At 39.0% G+C, this 22,233-nt stretch overlaps 1 protein-coding gene across 1 annotated transcript in view; it reads left to right on the top strand.

The window, feature by feature from the left end:
* Positions 1 to 22,233, top strand: part of SUSD5 (sushi domain containing 5) — a 51,291-nt gene that overhangs the window by 6,191 nt on the left and 22,867 nt on the right. Inside the window, exons 2-3 of the mRNA XM_021388857.1 lie at positions 2,597 to 2,774; positions 16,505 to 16,623. Of these exons, the coding sequence (XP_021244532.1) occupies positions 2,597 to 2,774; positions 16,505 to 16,623 (297 nt within the window). The remainder of the gene's footprint in view (positions 1 to 2,596; positions 2,775 to 16,504; positions 16,624 to 22,233) is intronic.

The following is a 22,233-nucleotide window of genomic DNA, read 5'->3' as shown; positions in this document are numbered from 1 at the left end:
GGGCAGAATACTGGGGATCCAAATGTTTCATTGGTCAGGTGTCCGACAGGTGAAACTTGCTTGCTACTACTCTTAAATAATAATAACAAAAATAAAAAAAACAACAAAGCAAAACATAAAGCACACGTTAAAATCTGGGCAGATAGCCATAGAACTTCTGCAGTTTTGGAGAAGATTCACAGGTCATTCTGGTAAGCCAGACAGCCTTTTTTATCTCCTTCTGGCTGACCAGAATTTCCTATGAAGCATTCACTGTAATTTTCCCGACCAGTAAGACTTTCCTAGCTTACCCTAAAACCTATTTGTCTACATATTTTGGATATCCTGGATGTCCAGTATTTTCATACTTTCTAGCACAAAGTTAATTACCTTTGCACTTGTAAAACACATGTAAAGAATGTAATGGACATTTACTGGTAAAAAGGCTAAATGATGAACTTTATTTCTTCTAATTATTTTTTGATGGAACTCAGTCTTTAAAGATTTTTCTTTCTGTTTTAGCCTCCTAAATAAAATGCTAATATCTGGAAAGCAGGGCTTACTGCTGTGTCAGACCAATATTTATGAGTTTTCAGATGATACACAAACTTGCCATGTGAGTTAAGTCAGATGATATGCAAACTTGCCCTATACGTCTTTGATGATGTGCATCAACCCCAACAGCCTAATTATGAAATATTGAATGGGGGCAAGTTTTTAATTTAATCAAAGCTTCAGTAAATCTTCATACTCAAACACTGCTTATCTTTATAAATGAAAGTTGTTCCACAACTAAGGAGTGGCAATTTAAAGTCATTCTGTTTATATTTTTTCTCCCGAGTACATGCATTCTTCACTGGGGCTGTTGATAGCTTTGGAAACAACAAACTCCATTACAGTTGTTCCATTATGTGGGGCATTTGTTTTGGTACTCAGGCATGAAGAGGCTTGCTTTTTTTACTGGTCTCTGCGAACTCCCTAATTCTAGTTATAATTCATGATATTGTTCATAGCTGAGAATCCAGATGCAATTTAGTCTAGTGGTTAGGACACTGATCAGTGCTTCTGGGTTGCATTCCTAGGTCAACTACTGTTGCTACCTGAGCCTGAGAAAATCACTCTGGGTACTGTGAATTCCTCTTCCTTATCATCACTGCTTGTCCTGCTTATTTAAATTGCTTTCTGTATATCAGTACAACTTCTTACCATGCATATCTAGAACGCCCATCAAAACAGGAATCTTCATCACGATCCATCTATACTTGTTAGTGTAAACACAAATGACGTATTTACATGAAAGAAATTTTGTGTATTTCGGTGTAAAGACTGATACTTTCATTGGGTTAAACACTGCACTGGAGAGAACAGAGAGCTGTCAGGTGCAGACTTACCCTGTGCCAGTGACCTGTATGTAGGATGAGATTCAGATTTATCAATTTGTTGAAGTAAGATATAGGGAAGTGTCTCTTTGTGCAGAATCAGCTTGAATCAATCTGAAGAATTACAGATATTGGTAAATATATCTTGTGAGTGTGAAGCTAGCTACCTGGAGAACAGTCAATATGTGCTGGAAGTTACACTTTCATGTAACCACAGCCACTAATCTAATTTTCAAATAAGACGTAAATGTTCATAGGCATTTAAAAGATGTCTTCCTGTGCCTGCAAGCAACCTAAATCTGTACTTCAAAATTTAGAAGACATTCGGAGGGATGTTACCTTCAGAAAGAAGACATCTGTGGCAATCTAAACATCAACACTGTGAACAGTCTCATTGTTTGTTACTTTTTCTGGAGACATCCAGCCTATGTGCTTATTCCACAACCCGGTAACTTCTCAAGCTTTATTGACAAAACCCCAACTGCCCTTTTTCCGGTTGCCAAAATCTCTAACATTCACCCTTACACCTTTCACAGTGTTAAATATATTAAAATAAAATAAACTGAACTGAAAATAAAAATAACTCAAGAAATTGTTATGCTGAATCTGTCCTCATGCTCATTCAAAAAAAGTCTTCTATTAAGAAAGAAATTCCGTCCGTCTTTCCAGAAAGATATGAAAACAAAGTGGCTTTGCAGGAGCATTTTGGCACAAATTGCCACAGAATTACATCATTTTTATTCTAGAGAATGAGTATAAATCTCTTTCTGATGTGGAAGAGCGAGTTACAGTATTGGAATCTAGATGGGTTCTTACTTTATACAGGTAGTTTTATAACTGTAATTATAATATGCTTGGTAATGAATTCCAATGTTATATCCAACAGGAGACGTACTGGCTTTGACTACTTATGTGCATTTCTGAGAGTGTCGGTGCTTTCTCTTTCCACATCTTAAGCAGAGACCTATAGAAAGAAGGCAAGCCTTTCATGTGGACTAGGAATGAGCAGGGACTTAGCTATGTTTGCTTTTCTGTTGATTAACATAAGTAAAAGAAAAACTACAATGAAAGTCTTTACAGTGTTGCTAACATTATTAATTTTGAGAAATAAATTGCTCATTGGTTTGAAGTTAGTAAAAACAAGAAGACTTTATTTGGTGATAATCTGCAGTATTTTTATGGAATATACATTGAGTATCATGCCATGATGAGTGACTTGAGCTTTCTTGGTGCTGCAGGGAAAGTGTTTGCACTTGAGTCCAAGAACAACTCTCAGGGTCTGGATTTAGCTGAAGCTGAGAAAGCCTGTGTTGACCTGAGTGCTCGCTTAGCAACTGCAGAAGAACTGAAAAGGGCTGTCCTGGACTGTTCCTTCATTGGCTGCACCACAGGATGGCTGGCTGATGGCACCGCTGGGTAAGAACAACAGCTTAAACCTTCCCGAGAAATATGAACGACTGCTGTAAAGCAATTTTTCCTCTTAGACTAAGTTTGCTACTGAAAAACACTGGCCACAGTTCAAGCACTATGGTATATGTATCATCCCGTCCACAGTTTCCTCTTCCTTTTTCCTACTGAGCTGTTGCAGTTCCTTTTAGCCAGGCCCATAGTGGGGTGCTAAGCCCCAGACAATCTTGCAGCTTGAGGACATAGTACTGAGTTATTAGCATCAGCGCTCCCACTGACTGCAGGTACATGCTCAGTTTGCTGAGATTCTCATAGAAACTGTGTTTCTGTCTCAGTTACTTATGGTTGCCTAAGTAGATGATAGGCAAATTCAAGAAGGTGTATTTACATATGGTAATGAAAACCTGGTAGGGAGCTGGGTGAGAAAGCTCAGCAGAGAGCTGATGCTGTTACTGGACATGCTGAACTGTATTAGTGGAGGTAGCACAGGTGACTCCAAATGGCACTAGGCTGAGGTTTGTCTCACAAATGAACAGCAATACAGGAAGAAAGGAGGAAAAGAAGCAGGGCGAATTCAGCACAGTGATGTTTCTCTTCTGCCATGAATACTGCAGAAGTCCAGATGAATTTCAGTGAAGATATGATTTTGAGGAGATGTGTCCTCAGGTGTGTTAGCTGTGTACCAGCAGCAGCACAGCTGTACCACCATGGTGCTCTGTCCTGGCTGATGTGTGCTCCTTCTGCACGGTGTTAAGGGCTTCTAGAACCCAAGCTGACTCATTTCTGTTACCCTACAGTGCTGTGCTGTGCCAAGAACATACTAACTAACTTCCCCATCTCTTCCAAAATGAAGGTCTTCTCAGCATGCCCCAGATGAAGAAGCTTCATATTTGATAGACAAAGAGAATAAATCACAGATAATTCAGTACAACAGACAGAGAGGATTTTAAGATTGATAGAAAGGTCATATGTCACTGAAGCTAAGACCATACAGGAATTGCAAGTGAGAGCAAGAGAAGAATGAAGTGCCCTGTCTTCTCTGTTGAATCTTTCCTTCAGTACGCTTATCAGCCACAACCTTAGTGTAATGTGTGCATTCATTCCCTTGATGTACTTTACAAAGTTCTCATGAGTTAGAGAGTAATATCTAATATCCTGTCAATGTTCAATGGTGATAATGTTTTGTTTTATCAATACACTATTTCCAGGTTCCCAAACGTTAGCACATTATTGGATTTTGTGAGAGTTATCAGTTACCTTAAGCATGCATTGGTGTTCGTGTATTTTCAGTGGTAAAATGGAGCTTCCAAAGGACAGAAAATAGCTTCTATTGAAAAGTTATATTTAAATAACTTCAAGCAAAAGCAACTTGTTCAGGAGATCCTTTATTTTCCAGGTGAAAAAAAAAATTTTTTTTTGAAGATTTATCTTTATGTACCTCTAGACATTTAAAAAATCAAGAAATCTCTCAATATAAGACAGTGATCTAAACCCTAAAAATTTTTCTTCATAACCCAGTTGCTGATGTGTCGTGTAGGCTGAAGAGCCAGAAAATCTGTGTCCATCTAACAAGTGCAAGGCAAAGTTGTTGTACAAGTCCTTTCATATCACCTCTCTGTTATGGAAGTAAAGAGTGCTGAAGGGTGGGAGTACCACCATAATCAGTACCACTGAGAATTCCTCAGTTCTTTAATGTAGGCACTGGAGCTACAACTATGAGTAGATCAGTTGTGGACCTATCCCTGAATATCTTCAATATGAAAATTGGATACAGTGATAGTATTGTACACATCACATTATGGTGATGATGCACACAGAATCATAAAATCATAGAATTATTAAGGTTGGAAAAGACCACTAAGATCATCAAGTCCAACTATTAACCCATCACCACCATGCCCCAAAACCATGTCTGTCAGTGCCACATCCACATGGATCTTGAAAAGGTAACTCCACCACCACCCTGGGCAGCCTGTTAATTCATCAACAAGTGTCAGATGGGTTGTTTTCTACTGTGCCTTTCTTGCTAAAAGGAGCTTGCTGTACAACTCTCCAAACCCACGTCTTTGTCCTCTTCCAAATCCTTCGGAGTCATGCTTACAGAAGTACTTGGCAGTACTAATGGGCTTGTACCACCTAGTGTACTTATGAAATCCTTGATATTTTCTTCCTCTATTTCAGTTCATCTTCTTATTTCTTTCTCATCTTTAGAAAAGACGGAAAGTCACAATCAAGGATTACGCTAACTAGGTTATGTTCTGGTGGTGAGTGGCTACTTAGGTATCATACTAATGGAGAGGAAGGAGAGTTTTTATCTCTTCCATTTTCCCATACTCCATTCCTTCAGTAAATTCTGTAAACTATTCATCAGAAAGGACATTACAGGTGCACATGAGCATGCTGTTGCTGTGCCGTCACCATGTCTGGAGATTACTGTAGGTCCTCACCAGAGAGTAGTTTTTCAGAGCTCCTGTAAGCTGAAATTCTATATTCTCTCCTCTGGGACTATTTTACCCATGGCTGGGAAAGCACCAGAACTTGCTTCACTGAAGTGAGTTCTTATCACTCTCAGGAAAAGTGTAATGTCTGAAAAGACTATACTAGTTTCACTGCTAGTTAAGACAGCTCTGGAGGAGGAAACGGGCAGTGGAGTGTGAAGTATGCAAATGAGACAAAGCTATTCAAGTTGAGGAAGTCCGTGCACAATATGAACATTTTTCAGGGAGATTTAGATTAATGAATAAATGATGACAAATGGAGTTCAATGACAGTATACTCAGGAGTTAGCGTGCAGCCTACCTGAAAATATTTCACACACCAGGAAAGATATGAGGAAATCACTGGATGGAACAAAGAAAACCACTGTCAGATTGCAGCTGTGATTTAAAAAACAAAAAACAAAAAAACAATAAAAAAAAAAGACAAGTTTCTAGAGTGTTTGTGGAATGGGCTGCTTATCATGAAAAATGCATACAAGTATATATATTTATACACACATGTATAGGTCAGTGTAACAGGAGGATTCGGCATAACTCCCTTGGAGTTGCTGTCACTACATCCTAAAACAGGCTCAAAAAAAGCTTAAGAATGATTAAAGGCATGGAAAAGCTATTGAGAAGAGACTCAACATATTTTTACTCAGTCAGTCATTTGTGTTTAAAAATATTTCTACAGGTACCTATTCAGTACTTTGGGCATTTATTTAATTATTTAATAAATTTAATTATTTAATAAATGAAAAATACCATAAAAGATAAACTGTGAATATAAACATTCAATCCACACTCTCCTCAAACGATTTAACAAGGAGAGGGCAAAACTGGCTTCACTGCAGACCAAGATGATTACAGAAGTAGACAAAATTATTTCCAAAACACGGAACTCCTCACTGGGTACATCTTGTGTCATTTATCTTGATGGAGCTTCACATCTTCAGCTGTGACAGCGTGCCCCAGAGAGAGAAGTCACCACCCACATTTACTAGCCCAAAACCATTTAGGTCTTTACAAATCGGAACTAATGCCTTGGATCCCACCCAGAAACTGACTGGAATCCGTTGCAGATCCCAAAGCTTTAGTCCGGTATTCTCCCATATGCTCTTGGACCATGTGCATCAGAAAGGAGATGAATAAGAGGGAACATGATAAAAGAAGTTCCTAATTTCAGGAAGAATGCAGTTTATTATTATTATGCTTTTTTTTGATGCCCGGAAAATATCCCCATCTTTCATCTGAGGAAAAATGGATTAGATGATGGCAACAGAAGCAAGCACAAACAAATAATATGAGTGAAGGCACCGTGGAGCTGCAGATTTTCTGACATGCTTCAGTCCTTCTTCCACGACACAGACTAAAAACAGCACATGAGCATGTAAGGCTATTTTCACCTCTTGGTGAGTTTTCCAGGTTTTGCATAAGTCAGTGACAGCCAGTTCATACCTGTTGGTTGTTCTTTTTATCTTGGTGAATAATTACAATCTTACTCCTAATAAATATACCCATCATTCTTCGCTGCTGTGTTCTTATTATCATTTTTACAGCCAAATCAGGGCCTGTAAGCCTGTGGAAGTTTCTCCTTTAATGTCTGAGGCACATTTCTGAGTCATTGTCAGTATGTTTATACTGCCTGCTCTCAGGGCTTTACCTCTTTTATGGACAAAGAGTTGAATTTGTTGTAAAAAACCTGGCCCTCTTGTAGTGACTATTTTCTGATGATGTACATATGTTATCATTTGTTTTTTAAAATATCTCTCCTCTTGTGAGACCCCACCTGCAGCACTATGTTCAGTGCTCCCGCACAAAAAGTACATGGAGCTGTTGTAGCGGGTCCAGAGGAGGGCCAAGAGGATGATCAGAAGGCTGGAGTGCCTCTGCTATGGAGGGAGCTGGGTTTGCTCAATCTGGAGAAAAGAAGGCAAAGAAGGCTCCAGGTAGACCTCATTACAGCCTTCCATTTTTTAAAGGGAGATTAGAAATAAGAGGGAAATCAACTTTTTACAAGGGTAGATAGTGATAGGACAAGGAGGAATGGTTTTAAACTAAAGGAAGGGAGATTCAGATGTTAGGGAGAAACTATTTACACAGAGGATGGTGAGGCACTGGCACAGGCTGCACAGAGAAGTTGTGAATGCCCCATCCCTGGAGGCATTTGAGGACAAGATGGATGGGGCTTTAGGCAACCGGGTCTCATGGGAGGTGTCTCTGCCCATGGAAGGGGGTTGCAACTAGATCTTCAAGGTTCCTTACAATTCAAACCATTTTATGATTCTATGATAATATGGATCTAAATGTAAGTATGCAAAGATTTCAAAGATATAAAGCAAAGTCCTATTTTTGGTTCCAGTGAAGTTATGGAATCCCAACTCACTCCAACCTACTTCTTACTGATCCACTGTAGTGGCTTTTTCCTCCTCAACAGTCCTGGCAGAAGTGCTTGTCTCTAGCAGGGCGAGGAAGGTGATTGTCCCCCTTTACCCAGCTCTCATGAGACCCCACCAGCAGTGCTGTATTCAGCTCTGGGTCTCCCAGCACAAGAAGGACATGAAGTTGTTGGAGCAGGTCCACAGAAGAGACACGAGGATACTCAGAGGGCTGGAGTGCCTCTCCTGTCAAGACAGGCTGGGACAGTTGAGGATGTTTTCCCTTACAGTGGAGAGACGTTACAGTGGCCTTCCAGTACCTAAAGGGGACTACAGGAAAGATGGAGAAGGACACTTTGTTATTGTTTGTTTATTTGATTTTAATAAGAAGTAAAAATCTTCTAGTTAGGGTGTTAAAGACATCATTCTGCAAAGGGTGATGCCAGTGGAAGAGGATATCAGTCTGCCAGTGGAGATGCTCACTGGAGTTCTCCAACCCATTTTCTTCCCTGCAGTCTGAGTTAGCCTGAGTTAGCAGCAGGTTTTGACAAGTACAGTTTGCCTTAACTGACTTGTGATGGAAATTGCTTTAATAAATTGTTCTCTGCCAGTAAATACAAAGGCACAATAAACTCATTGGTGTTGTGGTTTGAAAAGCTTGGGACAGGACATCTTCCACAGGCACAAGGTTATGTTTTTGTCTTCCACTTTCAATTGTTCAGAACAGCCCAGTTCAGAGCTTGGGGCTGTTCACACAGGCAGATTGCTGGAAGGTCCAGGGACATGGAAACTTTTAGACAAGATCCACTGATGAATAGATAGGGTCCAGAGGGCAAGTGGTAAGCTCTTCCAGCAGCCCAGAAGTAAGTCATTTACAAGTCAGCCTTAAAATGTGTAACTTGTGAAGAATTACACATTGTTAGAGTGCAGGAAATGAAATGCTGTTTAGGCAGGTCTCATTTGTCAGATTAGAATGAGTCCTAATAGCTATTTATACTAAAATGACACTCTTATGACTTATTTGCATGTCGGATGAGTGAGTCAGTAAAACCAGCAAGTGATCTGCCAGAATATATACAAAAAAAAAGGTTGTAGAGTTCTTTGAAATTTACTTTCAACTTACTCTCTTACTTCTATCTTCTAAATTCTAACATCGTACAGGAAAACTCTGTGTCAAGTCCTGCAGCACCGGGCAGCGTGTTCTCTCAAATGTTCATTTCTGTTTTTTTTTTTTTAATTTGAAAAATAAAAGTGACTCAGTTTTTCTTATGATCAGCCCTACTAATTGTGCACAGAATATTATAAAGCAGCCATTGATGCAACTGTAAACATTGTCAGCAACTCATATTGAGATATTCATAGCACATTTACTCTTTTCCAGCACTTTTACAGGCCTGAGAAGCTGAGGCTGTCCTATTCCCTCTGTAGCTCCTGATTTTTCTATAAAAGAATGAAGCCATGTAGCCCATCTATAAGCTACAGCTTGAAAGCTCTGCATAGACTCTCTGTTCTATAATAGCTGTCCTGCAGGGCTCTCAACCTGTTTCTTTGAATGAAATTGCCCTAGGCTGGTTCCTACTCAGTCCCTGGAGGATTTATCTCAGAGGGGATAGATAACTCTGGAGTGAGCAAACACAGCCAGCTAGAATAAGCCTTGCAGTGGGAGTCAGAAGACTGAGGTTCTTTTCTTGGCTGACCACAGACCAGATGTTTACTGCTAGGAAAATTACTTCATCTCTGTTTTTCCTTCCTTTGTTAGCTCTTCGGGTTTTGCACTGTCTCCTCTTGAACGCTTCTACAGTGTCTAACACAACAGAGCCCTTGGTGCAGATAACACCAGTGGGAAATATAATAACAAGATTCAAAATTAGCATTTCACAAGGCTGTCTACTCCCTTTTCTGCCTACAATGTGGGACTTGCCCAGCACCTGGCAGTAGGGTAATAACAGTATATTTCCTGGGAAATTAAAAAGCAATATCCAAAGAATGAAATAAGAGTAAATCTCTAGCTCTTGCAAGTCCTCTTATCCATGTATGTAGACCCTTGGACTTGTTGGCCCTATGAAATCTGTCCAGGTGTATATAATGTAACAGGTCCACTTGCTTATTTGCAGAGGAGCAGTCCTAATGATATGTCAATTTGCCAAGCTCCCTGTTTTATTTCAAGGCTGTGCTCTACTGCCTGGTGAAAATGCATGTGGATGTCCTCCTACATGTCTGTATGACATGGGCCAATTAACTCCCTTCAAGAGATAATCCAGACATAGGTGACAGGATATGGTCCAATTAAAAATGCTAAGTCTGGTTTCGAGGCTAAGGGGTCTTGCACTCTGAAATGCTTTCATGCCACAGACTAATCCCACAGTCCTCAGTTGATGTCATACTCTGCTAGAATACGCCTCTGTCTTAGTTAATGACACAAGGTTAGAGCTCATTGTTAGGACAAGCGAAAGTCATAATGTTGAACAGGAAGGTAAGCCTGGCTTCAGAGATGGAGTAATAGGGATGAGATGAAATGCAACAGTATAGCATGAAGCCTAGAAGGAATTTCTGCCTGACACTATCAGTTCAATTGGAAAAGGGAGAGCAGGAGAAAGTGCTGGATGTCTTCACAGAACAGAGGATGGCACTGAGTCTGTCAAACAACACATCTGTGACAACGAGAAATGCACTCCTCCTGAGAGACATTCAGTATCTCTTCCAGAAATTGCAGGGCAGTACTGAAAGGCTTGAATGAGACAACACATGCAATATTGCAATGTGATTCTTGACATCCAAGCTCAGAAGGGATGAGTTCAGACTCGGAGATATACTTACTCTCAGCAAATCTACAAGAGTGACTAACACCAAGATTTTAAATTGCCAGCTAGGTCCAATGGGGTTGATATTCATTTCTTCAGAAGAACTTAGCCTTCACATATTTTTTTTCCCCCCACAGTCTCTCCAGTGTTCAATCCCATCTGAAATCGTTTTTTTCTGAGCATTGATCTTCTTTGTAAATTAACGGCATTTAGCAAACATTTTAAAACCTTTTGGTAACTAATAAATATCATTTGTTATGAACACTGTGGAATGATTTGTTCATGGAGTTCATACAATTGAACTGGGTAAAACCAACTACCTGGTGATACTTGCTATGTCTTTGAGCACCCAACTAACTAGTCCCGGACAGAAAGCAATCCAGATCTCCTCTCTGTACACTGAAAATGCTCAAATTATATGTACATAGTGATATTATAGTAAAATGGCTATATAAAATCTTTCATACTAGGCTACAGTATGAAAAATCTGCATGAATGGGCCATATTTATTTAATGAACAGAGGCCTTACTATTTCAGTCGTCATACATACAATTTTAAGCACAAAAGAGTGCATTTTGGGATATATTTTTAAGAATGTAAAGGATATTGGTTCTGCCTCAGTAAGACCTCCTTTTGACATTTCCAGTGGCAGTATTGCTGTTGGAATGTCTTCATGTCACACTTAGCAGCTGCTTTCTTTGGGTCACATCCAGCCAAAATTAGCCTCTATAGTTCCCAGTCAATGGACTTTCCAAAGCCCACCTGTGCTCCCCTTCATGACTTTTCATGGAAATTTTCTTCCCTTCAGTAATCATGAGCATGTCATTTATATTTTATTCCTCATCAGAGCCAGCTTTATAATTTGCAGTTTCCCAAACTACAGAAGGAAAAGACTAAGAATAAAAGTCCTCTAGTTTGGCTTCCAGACTACTGATTTTTTTTCTCTCACCTAGCTAATGAAACACAAGTGGTAAAACTGACCCATGAAAAAAATTAGTGCAGGATGTTAACGATTTATCTTGACTAAGGATAGTGATGAAGTTTTAAACTTTCTAATTAGGGAAAGTCTTGTTATAGTTACATTATGTTATGAACCAGATTTTCACAGTGCCTCTGCTTCCACATTGCTGATGATGGCTACTGAGTAGAATATATTCATATTCAAGCTCACACTTCCATGAATAAATGTTGTAAGATCCTCCTGACTCAACCCAGCTAATTTATTGACAAGACAACTTACAATCAATTGGCAGATAGAATTATGACTATAAAACACCCTGGTTTCACCTACTGTTTTTTTTTCAGTGATGCTGGAATTGATCAAGCTAAGTCATACAAGCTCAGCCATTAACTCCACATATATAAACTTAGGTTTACTGAAAATTTTTCAAGTATTACAAAACTGATGTGCAATAATATTAGAAAGCGGAAGTACCAGTGGATTCTAGTATAGCAATAGTTCGTTATTTATATAAAATACTATTTTTTTATTCTATATTTCTTAGACAATAGCATATCATGTAATATAGTGGAATAAATACTATTCAAGCCAGCCTCTTCTGCTATTTCCTTCCTTGAATAGAGGAACTAGGAATAATGCAGGGAGGGAGAAAGAAGTGCCATGAACCAGACTGTTGTTCTGGGATAAGTGGCAGTGGACTGAGGAAATCCTCACTAGCTTTTGGCTCAACTTGTCAAGAAACCAAAAGGAAACACCATCAGGTGCCCTTCTGCCTTCCGTCACAGAGCAGAGGCTGTTGTCAACACTGCTAAAATCATTTTTCCAAGGATGTCCTTCAAGTAAACTCTCATTTGATGGATGTTGCTGAAGTAAAATTTCAATGCCTCTATATGAGGATGGTGACCACAATTGCTTATAACTGTAGAACATGGAGCTCTTTCAGTCTTCAAAGCAGTCTTGACTTTCAGTCCCCATTTCAACTTGCAAGATAAGGTAAAAATAAAAGCTTAGGAATGATTTCTTATAAACTTGTGTAAGGAATGATTTCTTATAAACTTGTGTAAGGAAAAACAATTTCTTTCAATTTTTTTAAGATTATAAAAGAGCACCAATCCAGGAAACCTTTTGAGAACACCACAGCCATGAAAAAAATAAGATGCTAGTACTGTATCAGGATTTTTATCTTTCTGACAATATATGATACTTACATCACACACGTGTGACTGATTTTTTGCTGCCACTGTGAGAGTTTTTCAGAGTCCATGGCAGTGCAATAATAATTTTTGGAGATACACAAGTATTTCAAATAGATATATATCTAATATAGAGGATTATTATGGATGATTTGCATTCTGAAACTCAGTAAGTTTCTTCCAAGCATGTCTGAAATGCTACTTTCATAAGAGATTTCCACAGAAGAAAAAATAAAAGCACATCTGTTTTATTTTAATACAAGGTACAAAATCATGCATTACACTGCTATAAGAAGCAGGTTATAACATATCCAAGAAAGGTGAGGAATGAGCAATTCTGTAGAAGTTGATGTTCAATTACTCCATGAAAGTAGCAATAAATAGAATTAAAATTCCCTACATGGCTACATTCTTCTAAATGGTTGGGTGTTTGGATGTCTTCCTACAAAAAAATATAAACTTTGTGGGATTCTCTCAACAATGATGCATGATGCTCCACTGCAACAATTCAGAATAATAAAGAATCAGCTAAGCTCTGCATTTCCACAACCTCTCACCAGGCTGCTGGAATTATGAGACAGCTGTAAACAGGAATAATATATATGTATTGGTTGCTTATTCCAGTATAGCAATGCTGCTGCTAAACAAATGTCAGCTTATGTTGAATCCTGAACTGAGAATATGCTTGCCATTTTCCAGTCAAGTGAATGCAATCGACAAAGCTAAAAGCATCAAAACCTACCAGTGAAATACGAGACAAAAGTGTACCTACATCTTTCGTCTATAATTATAGATGAAAACCAAACATTCTACAGATTTAGAGAAACATACCCACTCTCAAGAACTCTGAGAAAAAAAAGATATTATTGCATATTTTTAGACGTGCCTGCAGTCCTACTGACTGCAAAGACACAATTTCAGTGCCAAAGGCATTGCAGGTCTAATCATTAGAGCTGCTGCTGAGAAAGGCTGAGCACTACTGAAGCTCCTTTTAGCAGTGGTAATAACAGCTTATGGAAGATGTTCAAAGCCTGCAGGATTGAACTTTGGTAGGAAACTACTGACAGAGAAGGAAGAATAGAAGACATTAAATAGATTTTGTTTTCTTCTTTTATTTTTTTCCCATGTCTACAGGGCATGTTTTCTTTCCTCTTGGAATAATTACATTAGAATGTTTTGTTTCAATCAGATCAATTTTAATACGACAAAATCCAAATTAAATTTCTAAGCGGAGGATTAGCAAAGATCTGCTCTGTTGTAGGGAAAAAAAAAAGCAACAGACAGGAAGAGCAATTTTAAAGCTTCACATAGAGACAAAAACATAGTGGGAACTACATTAGAAGAACTTAATGTCATTTGAAGTCTTTTTTTAATATGTGATGTTGATACGATGTTTAAGAAACACCTTTATGTGTTTTATCTAACTGGATACCTAAGAAATGTCTTAAAATTAATTAGCTACTCATTACGCTCTATTTTTATCGCCTACAAACTTGTAATTTGTTGTGCAATACTTATAAAAAAAGAATAAAATCATGCTCTTTGAATACACAGTCTTAAATGTGAATCAAATATCCTGGTTTTGAGATGATATGAATGTACTAAGGATGTGTCACTCACAGAAAACTTTTTAGTCTGCTGAAGAAATGACATGGAAATTACAGTGTTTTGGGCAGAAGCAAAATATTACAGCTAGAGATTGAAAATCAAAATCAGAATGTTCAAGATTTTTAAAATTAGCTTCTAAATACCAGAAATTTTATTCCTTGCTTGAATGTACAAAGATATGTGGCCCGATTTTAAAGACAGGGTTGCCCAGGTAACATAAAAACAGCTGGTTTTTGTTGCTGTTGTTTAAAAGGGCTGAACTCTTAAATACACCATTACAAGCAAAATATCCTGATTTTTAAAGATATTTCAGTATCTGTCTACTCAGGGTTGCAAGGCATAAACGAGGTCAAAAGACAGGAGAGTAAGTTGCCATTGGAAATATTAAGTTTGCTAAGTCACAGTTTCATTCACTTAGGTCTTGAAAGACCTACTGGATGAACATGTGAACACGTACAAAAATTTGCTAATTAACAGGCTGATTATCCTAGTCATCTAAACCCACTTTGACAAATGAGTATGTCCAGGTGCCTGATTGCAATCTTGAAGGACTTAGACCTTAAAAGATGGCATTAAATTCTAAGATAACTTGATTTTAAACTCCTGTGGACAATATAGTCTTCAGATGACCCAGAAAAAGTTGGGAGGTGCTTTCTTTACAGAAGAAACATTTTTGCTTTGAAATTACAGAGCGGCTTTTAGTAGGGGATTACATCATGTCATTTTTCAGAGCAGAAGTGTGGTAGGAGCCATTCTGGTACATATGCGTGACCAGTACCATATGGCTTTTTTCATGTTGCTTTTGTTTGTTTAAATTAAAGCACATTAAAGTTGCATGATTAACTGCTGAAGAGCCAACATATGCCAGAATTAAGATGGTCTGCACAATCATAATTCAGTCTACTTGTGTAAATCAATTGTTATGCAGTATTTAAGTATAGGATCAAATACTGGCTTTCCACTACAGCTTTTCCACATTCAGTGAACGGGCAGTTAGTCAACATTTATTTTATTATCCAAAATGAGTGTGGGACTGCTGGCAAAACTAGCTCAACCATTGCGCAATACGAAATGATAGATTTCCTCCACTGGAAAGATTACTCTGCGGAAAGCATTTTTGTCTTGCTTTCACCAGAGGAGCTGACCATGCAACGCTTCTACAGACCTGCTGTCTGTAAAATATAAAACCCACACCATTAATATCCAGCTGCAAAAATTGGGGCTGAATTTGCTTTCCCAGCCTTTCTAACCTTCAATGTAACAATAAAAGCAGTGTCTTCTCTAACAAACTGTCTTTTATTAGTAAGTTTTAAGCAGCCAACACAGCTGAAAGGAGAGATAATTAATAATCTCTTCCTTTATGTTGAGTGTCTACAGGCTTGTAGAACTAAATACAATTTTTTGACCTTTGCTGAAGCCCATAAAAAGGCAACAGGATGGATTAGGTACTGCTGACTACCAAACCAGAAGAAATGGAGTTTAAACAACGATGTGGAAAAACTGTTAAACCAACTAACCAACCAACCAATGAACCAACAAACCCAAGAACTCAAGATGAGTTTTCTGAGGCTGCAATTTAATAACAATTTAAGAGAGTTTAAGCTATAAGAGGAATGTGATTTGAAATTAGAGAGAGGCTACGAATGCAACATTCCTGTCTTGTCAGTTCCTGCCTGTTACTGTTTGTGTTTACAACAACGTCTCTTGACTATGCATCTACACCATCCCTAGTCCAACAGAACTGGGTGCTACAGCTCAGTGTGGGAATAAATATTGCTATTTCTGTTTTCAAAATGGAGAAAGTGAAACAGGTAAAAATGCTTTCAGTTACAGCAGTGTAGCAGATTAAAATAGCAAACAGGATAAAATAACCTGGAACTTATGCAGCAAGCATAAGTTTATTACTAGTGATTTATAATCTTTCAGACCAAGGTTTGAGTCTTCTACTCATTTTTTATCCAGGTATCACTGGTGAGAGTTTGTATCAATGAAATATGAGCACAGAATACAGACCTAAATACACCAGGACTTGGTCTGATATTTAGAAGCGTTGCTGAATATACAATAAACAACCCCTATTGCTTCCTACGCCTTGGACTAATCTACAGCAAGCATTTTTTTTTAAATTACTTCTAATTCTCCCTTGGCTTTTTTCATAGTTCTTCCCATACTAATGCCTTACGTGCCAACTCTTAAACAACTAATCTAAGGCTAAAGCTAAAGCCTGATTACTGTGCTAGAAGATCTCCAAACTTCACCTGCATGTACAACTCCAGAAGATTTCTGATTATTTTTTTCTTCTTCTTCTTTATTTTAGGACAATAATATGCAGAAAGACGGGCAGCAAACAACAGAGCGTGAAAGCCATTGATGTTAAAATTGAAACCGATCCCTTTGTGAATGACCAATATGATGCTTTTTGTGTAAAGGATGAAGGTCAGCACTGATATACTATTGAAATAATGCACAGTAATCACTGTCTTGAAACATTAGAAGTTTTGCCTTCAATTTTTCTACTGCTGAGAGGCAAAATGGGGATATTAAGGAATAAATCTTTATAGTAATCTCCTGCTGAGAGAGCAAACTGCTACAAAGACATTGGTTGCAGGGAATAAATTGCATTCCCATTTGTCTTTGCTGCAGTTTAGCAAGTTCAAAGAGCACTGCTGATCTGAAAGAGACCATTTTGGTGTTCAAAGAACACACTTTATGGAAAAACATATATCTGGCACCAACATATCTGATATACCCGAAGCATCTCCCACAGTCAGCACTGTAACTAAATGTAATTTGGAAATCTGGCTTCCAGCCACAAAACACAGTGTTGTTGCATATCTGTCCATATACAGTACTTGTGCACAAATATCTTCATTGTCTCCATTTTCTGTTTGTTTTGTTTGTTATTTTGTTAACAATTGCAGTCTGGCCCACTAGGGAATATCATGGATGACTCTGAAAGCCAAATTATTTCCACTTTAAGCTGGTGCTTAAATTTTGGGATTCAGATGCTGGGATGCACAAGGAAAAATGGAGTCCAAGGGCAAAATGTAAATTGTTACTGCTAGACAGGATTGTGTAAAGAAATTTGGAAGCCCCTGAAACAGGTTATTGGTGTCTGCAGTGAAGTTTTGCATTTCATTTCAAGGAAAGCAGGGGCAAGAAGATGGTGTTTACTGAGAAATGGTAAGCTCATGACACGGCGGGGGCATTTAGACTAAGAGTGTCAGCAGAGAGAATGAACTGTTGAAGTGAAATGTGGCAGAGCTGATGTACACCTTCTCATTCAAATACTGCAGAGTTTGACTGGCCATCATCTCAGATAACCACCATGCTATGAGCTACGGGCTCCATGCTGCTATGAGCAGTGCCAGCTTTGTCACCCAGTTGTTAATGCTGTCACACAAGCACCTTTGTGCTTTCTGCCATGCTGCTTCTCACATATAAGAGCAGCTCCGTGTAAACATCTGCAAAACTATCTCATTGTCTTTCTTCAAATCTCTCTTTTGTCAGTATCCACCCAAAGAGAAAATACTTGCGAAGGGTCAGGCAGCTGTGGCAGGCTGAAGTCATTGCTGTGGCCACCACTGCCCCATTGTATCCTCTGCTCCCCTATCCTTCTCCACCTGCTGCTTCTGCTCTTACGCATGGGGAAGGATCTGTGCTTGCATTTTGTATTTGTTTGCTGCTGGCAGTAAAGGGGAGGTGGTGAAAATAAGAGTGTAGTCTGACAGTGTTTGTTGGAAAGGAGTCCTACTTAATACCTAGAAACTGCAGAGCTAAAACTCAGGGGAAGAATCAGATCATTTGCTAAAAAGAGACAACTTGTTCACAAGTATTTTGTTCAAGGCAGGGAATTTCCTGATGACAGAATGGGATGATCATGCCAATATACTCATCAAATATTACTTAAATACAGAAACGTTTCCAGATGACAGTAGGGCTCCCTCTACTTTGAACATACAAAAAAAAATTGTATGCAGAGTTGGAGTTTGAAAGTCATAAGCGAAACTGTGTGTCTGGAAGACCCAATCTATAGCTGGTAAGAAAAGATCAACGTCCAGAAAGGAAATAGCCATCACTCACAGGTGTGATGCACACTAACACACAAGATAGCATGAAGTAGTTGAATGACAAAAGAACATCATACACCTGAGGGATGCCACTTTCAGTTTTAGGAAGTAGATGTTCAATAAGAAATAGCAACAGCAAACCTCCCATCACAGCCTCAGCCATGGGCACTGCCTGTTTCACTCACCTGCACGCAGCTCTGATAACCAGCAAGCGCTGCTTGTGGGAAAGGTTAAGAGCTGAACACTTTTGTGTAAATTCCAATAGAAAAGATGCCTGGATTTGTGTCTTTCCTCTTTGAAACCCATCTTACCAAACTGAACTGGAACCCAACAGCTCTCCCTGTTTGTCCAAGCTGACTGAAGCCAGCTGAAGGCTCAGACAGGTGGGCTGGTTGATGGCAGGCAGAGAGAACAGCCACATCAGCCTTCTCTTCTTCAGAAACGATATTGATCATAACGCTTAACAGCTCTGTTTTCTGTCTCTATGTATACAGGCACATGTATTGCACACCCCTCCCTATATATAGGGCTGTGCAAAGGGCATCTCAAGCCACCATGAAAATTCTAGCACAAATCACTGCAAAATTGCCTTCTTAGGCCTTGATTTACAATGACTCTTTAGTCAGTTATCTTTTAGCCCATGATTGAGTTCAGCTGAATTGCCAAAGCATATACCTCAGTATGACTCAACTGTTGGGGCAGTGGTCATATGCTGACCAGATCAGGCTTTTGCATATAAAAATCCTGAAGAGACAGATACAACTTTCTAATGCTTCTGGAACGAATTTGGTTATGTACACAATAAAGAATCACAGCAGCCTTTGATACTAGGAGTTATGTTTTGCAAGGAAGAATGTAGCTGCTATGTTTTATGAATGCTATGAGTATAGCTGTACAGAGAAATTGTGTGTCTTCTCAGTTTCTCAGAAACAAGTGTTTCATGCAGTCGTTAGTTAGGAAGACAGTTCTATACTCGTTCGTAATCTCTGACATCAGCAAGTTTATCTCTCAACTCCAAGTGCCAAAAAGTACCTTCAAATATAGTAGATTGCCTATTCTGAACATGCAAGTCAGCTCTGGCCCACAGAGCATGTATTTGTTCTCTGACAAAACTCACAAGCAAACACCTGTAATTATAAAAGAAAGAAAACAAGGACAACAGAAAAACATGAGCCTGTACTTTTTACTACCAGACTTTTTTTGTTTTTGTTTTTGTTTGTTGCAAGAAAGCATAGCATTCGATTTTATTTGTATATAATCATCTTGATTATCTTTCTTGCTTTTTTTTTTTTTTTAAAATGCAACAAAGGAATGATCTCTTTGTTCATCCTTTCCAAGTTTTACTGGTTCTTTCTTTTGGCGACAACTGGTATTTATAGGGAACAAGTAAGACCTCTGTTCTGTAAAGCTTTGATTTGCTGCCATCATAGAAAAAGTAAACAGGCAGCAAATTGTAGTAGCTTACAGCATAAATGCAAATCAAACTTTGTTAAACATAACTGCTCGCTCCAGATACCCATCAAAAGATGACGGTTTATGTACATATTTCAGCTTGCCTTTTTCAGCAGTAAGAATAAAAAAAAGAAACAAGCAAACTACAATTTGCTTTACAATTAATTTAAGCCATTTCTTCTAATTTATCATGCTTTCCTATGGATATGAGTGTTTTTCTTTTTACTTTATTGCTACAGCTTTCTTTTCAGAGCTATGCATATAGCTGACAGTGAATTTCCAGCTACCTGGTGATGTCATTTAAACCAATAAATGAAGTTAGTATTTACTAGCCCTATCTGATGAAAGAGGTACTGGCACCCTAACATCAGTAGCGCTGGCTATGTTTGATTTTTGTACTTCATTTGCACTCGGTATTTTTATCCAAAATGAAAAATTCCATACACTTTAGTGTCTCTGCAATCAAGAAGAAAAACAAACATCCACACTCATCTTTCACAGGGCTGAGCTCTAGGAGTTGTGTTTTCCAATTTCTTAATGACAAGATGACATCCTATGAATTCCAGTGGTCTCTTTGGAAAAACTGCTGAATTGGACAGTTGTAAAAGGGAATGTTTTACATCAAAGAGGATGTTTCGTGTCAGCTTTCAGAGCATGGTACACTGGTAAAGTAGGCATTGTAGATAATCAGATTTCAGTAGATTTGCAGCTCTGCCAGGTGGCATGGGAGCTCAAGTCTGCATCTATTTTGAGTTGATTTTTTTTTCCTTTGCTAATTGGCTGTCCTTTCTCTAGACAGTATTATATCAAGATGTCGCTAAAAATCTTTACAAACTGATGAGTTACTTGTAGTTTAAATTGAGAAAATGTTTCTGGACTGGGGAGGAGGGATGCTGTTTCCTTAATGTGCCTCATGTCAACTCTGCTAGAAATCATCTGTCACAAGCTCCTTTCTATACATGGTTTGACATGAAAGTTTCTCTTCAGAGGGGTCATAATTCCCCAAGGCCAATCAAGACAGAATGTGCTAAATCAGTTAATGAGAAGTGTCTTAAATCCCTTGTAAAATAAAAAGCTGCTAGGTCTCTTGAGAGGTCCATCACCAGAATCATCAGTAGCCCTGGTGAACATATCTGTGCTAAACACTTACATCCTTGCTGTGCCATTTATTCTTGTTGTTAGATGTTGCTCTGTCTCGAATACCAGTCATATATATTGACTGTGGTGGGGATTGACACTCCAGACGACAGTCTATGCCAAATTACTGCTGACATGAGGTTCTTCCATGTACTTGCACATTTCCATGTATCTGAGCTATGTTTTCTTGCTGCATAACCTAATCCATCCTTGCTTACTAGAGCTCAGTTGTTCACGTATGGTATTCTGTTAGGTGTTCGGCCTCACAGTCAACATGTGGGTCAGATTTGCACCATGTCTTCTTCATAAAATGGCGTCCAGGCAGTCACCCACCAAGTCCTCTGCTCCTAGCTGGCATTAGGGCATCAGAGCTCTCTGAGGTAAACTGAGTGAGGATCATGATATCTAGAAACGGACTCCAGGTTTCCAGATTTTAGCACATAATCCTGCACAGGTGGGCAGAGCAGGAGGTCTACCATATGTGGCCAGAGTGTTGAGGGGATATAATCGGGCACATCAGGCTTTTGTAATTGGAAACACGTAGCGGGCTCATCTTTTAACAAGCATCAACATAGTCAGTGGTTTATGAGAGGACAGAGGAGATGAAAAGCAATGCTCCAGATGGAGAGCACTTCCACAGCACAGGAGGAGCCCCATTCTCATCTACTACAGTCACCACTCCAGGCAACCTCTGTAGTCATCCTAACACAGACCATTGCTGTTCCTCCAAATGACTAGCTGCTGCCAACTCACACTCTGTCATGCTTTGTGGCTTTGATCTCCCTCCTCTCTCCCAGCCCAAATGCCAACACTGAGCACAGGCTGCTGTTCCAAACAAACCCATGATTTGCTACCTCCTGGCACAAAGGCTGCAAATAAAATCCTGAAGTATGTCCCCAGAAGAGGCTCAGTCTGATGAGCTTTTGCCAGTATCACTACTGTGCTTGTACCAGAACAAGCAGGTTTGATGTAGCGCTGAGAAGGAATTGTCATAGCAACTGAGACTGCAGCAGGATTAAGATCTGTAAGATGTAACTCTGAACATTTCCATACTTCTTACATGAGAGGACAACGGCAACATGAATGTAGGAACTGGCGCTCATCTGCAGGGCATCAGCTGCCCCTTAGTCCTGTCTGCTCTGTCACACAGTATGCTCTGCAGAAAAGACACTGCCTTTCAGCATCTCATATGAGAGATTCAAAAGTTCCACACACAATGTTAATCCAGGAATATCTGTAACTTCTCTTTTTTCTTTCCATTTGCACATCAGCCTGATCTCTCTTTCAGGATCTCATTATTCTCTGAGATCACATTTTTGCCAGATTTTACAATAAAGTTCCCTTCAGCTTGCTTTCTTTCCCGGAAGATTATAATGTGCTTTTAAAA

The sequence above is a fragment of the Numida meleagris genome, chromosome 2 (genome assembly GCF_002078875.1).
Source record: "Numida meleagris isolate 19003 breed g44 Domestic line chromosome 2, NumMel1.0, whole genome shotgun sequence".
Taxonomy (NCBI): domain Eukaryota; kingdom Metazoa; phylum Chordata; class Aves; order Galliformes; family Numididae; genus Numida; species Numida meleagris.
The sequence above is the reverse complement of the archived record's forward strand: the minus strand, read 5'-3'. Positions and strand labels throughout refer to the sequence as shown.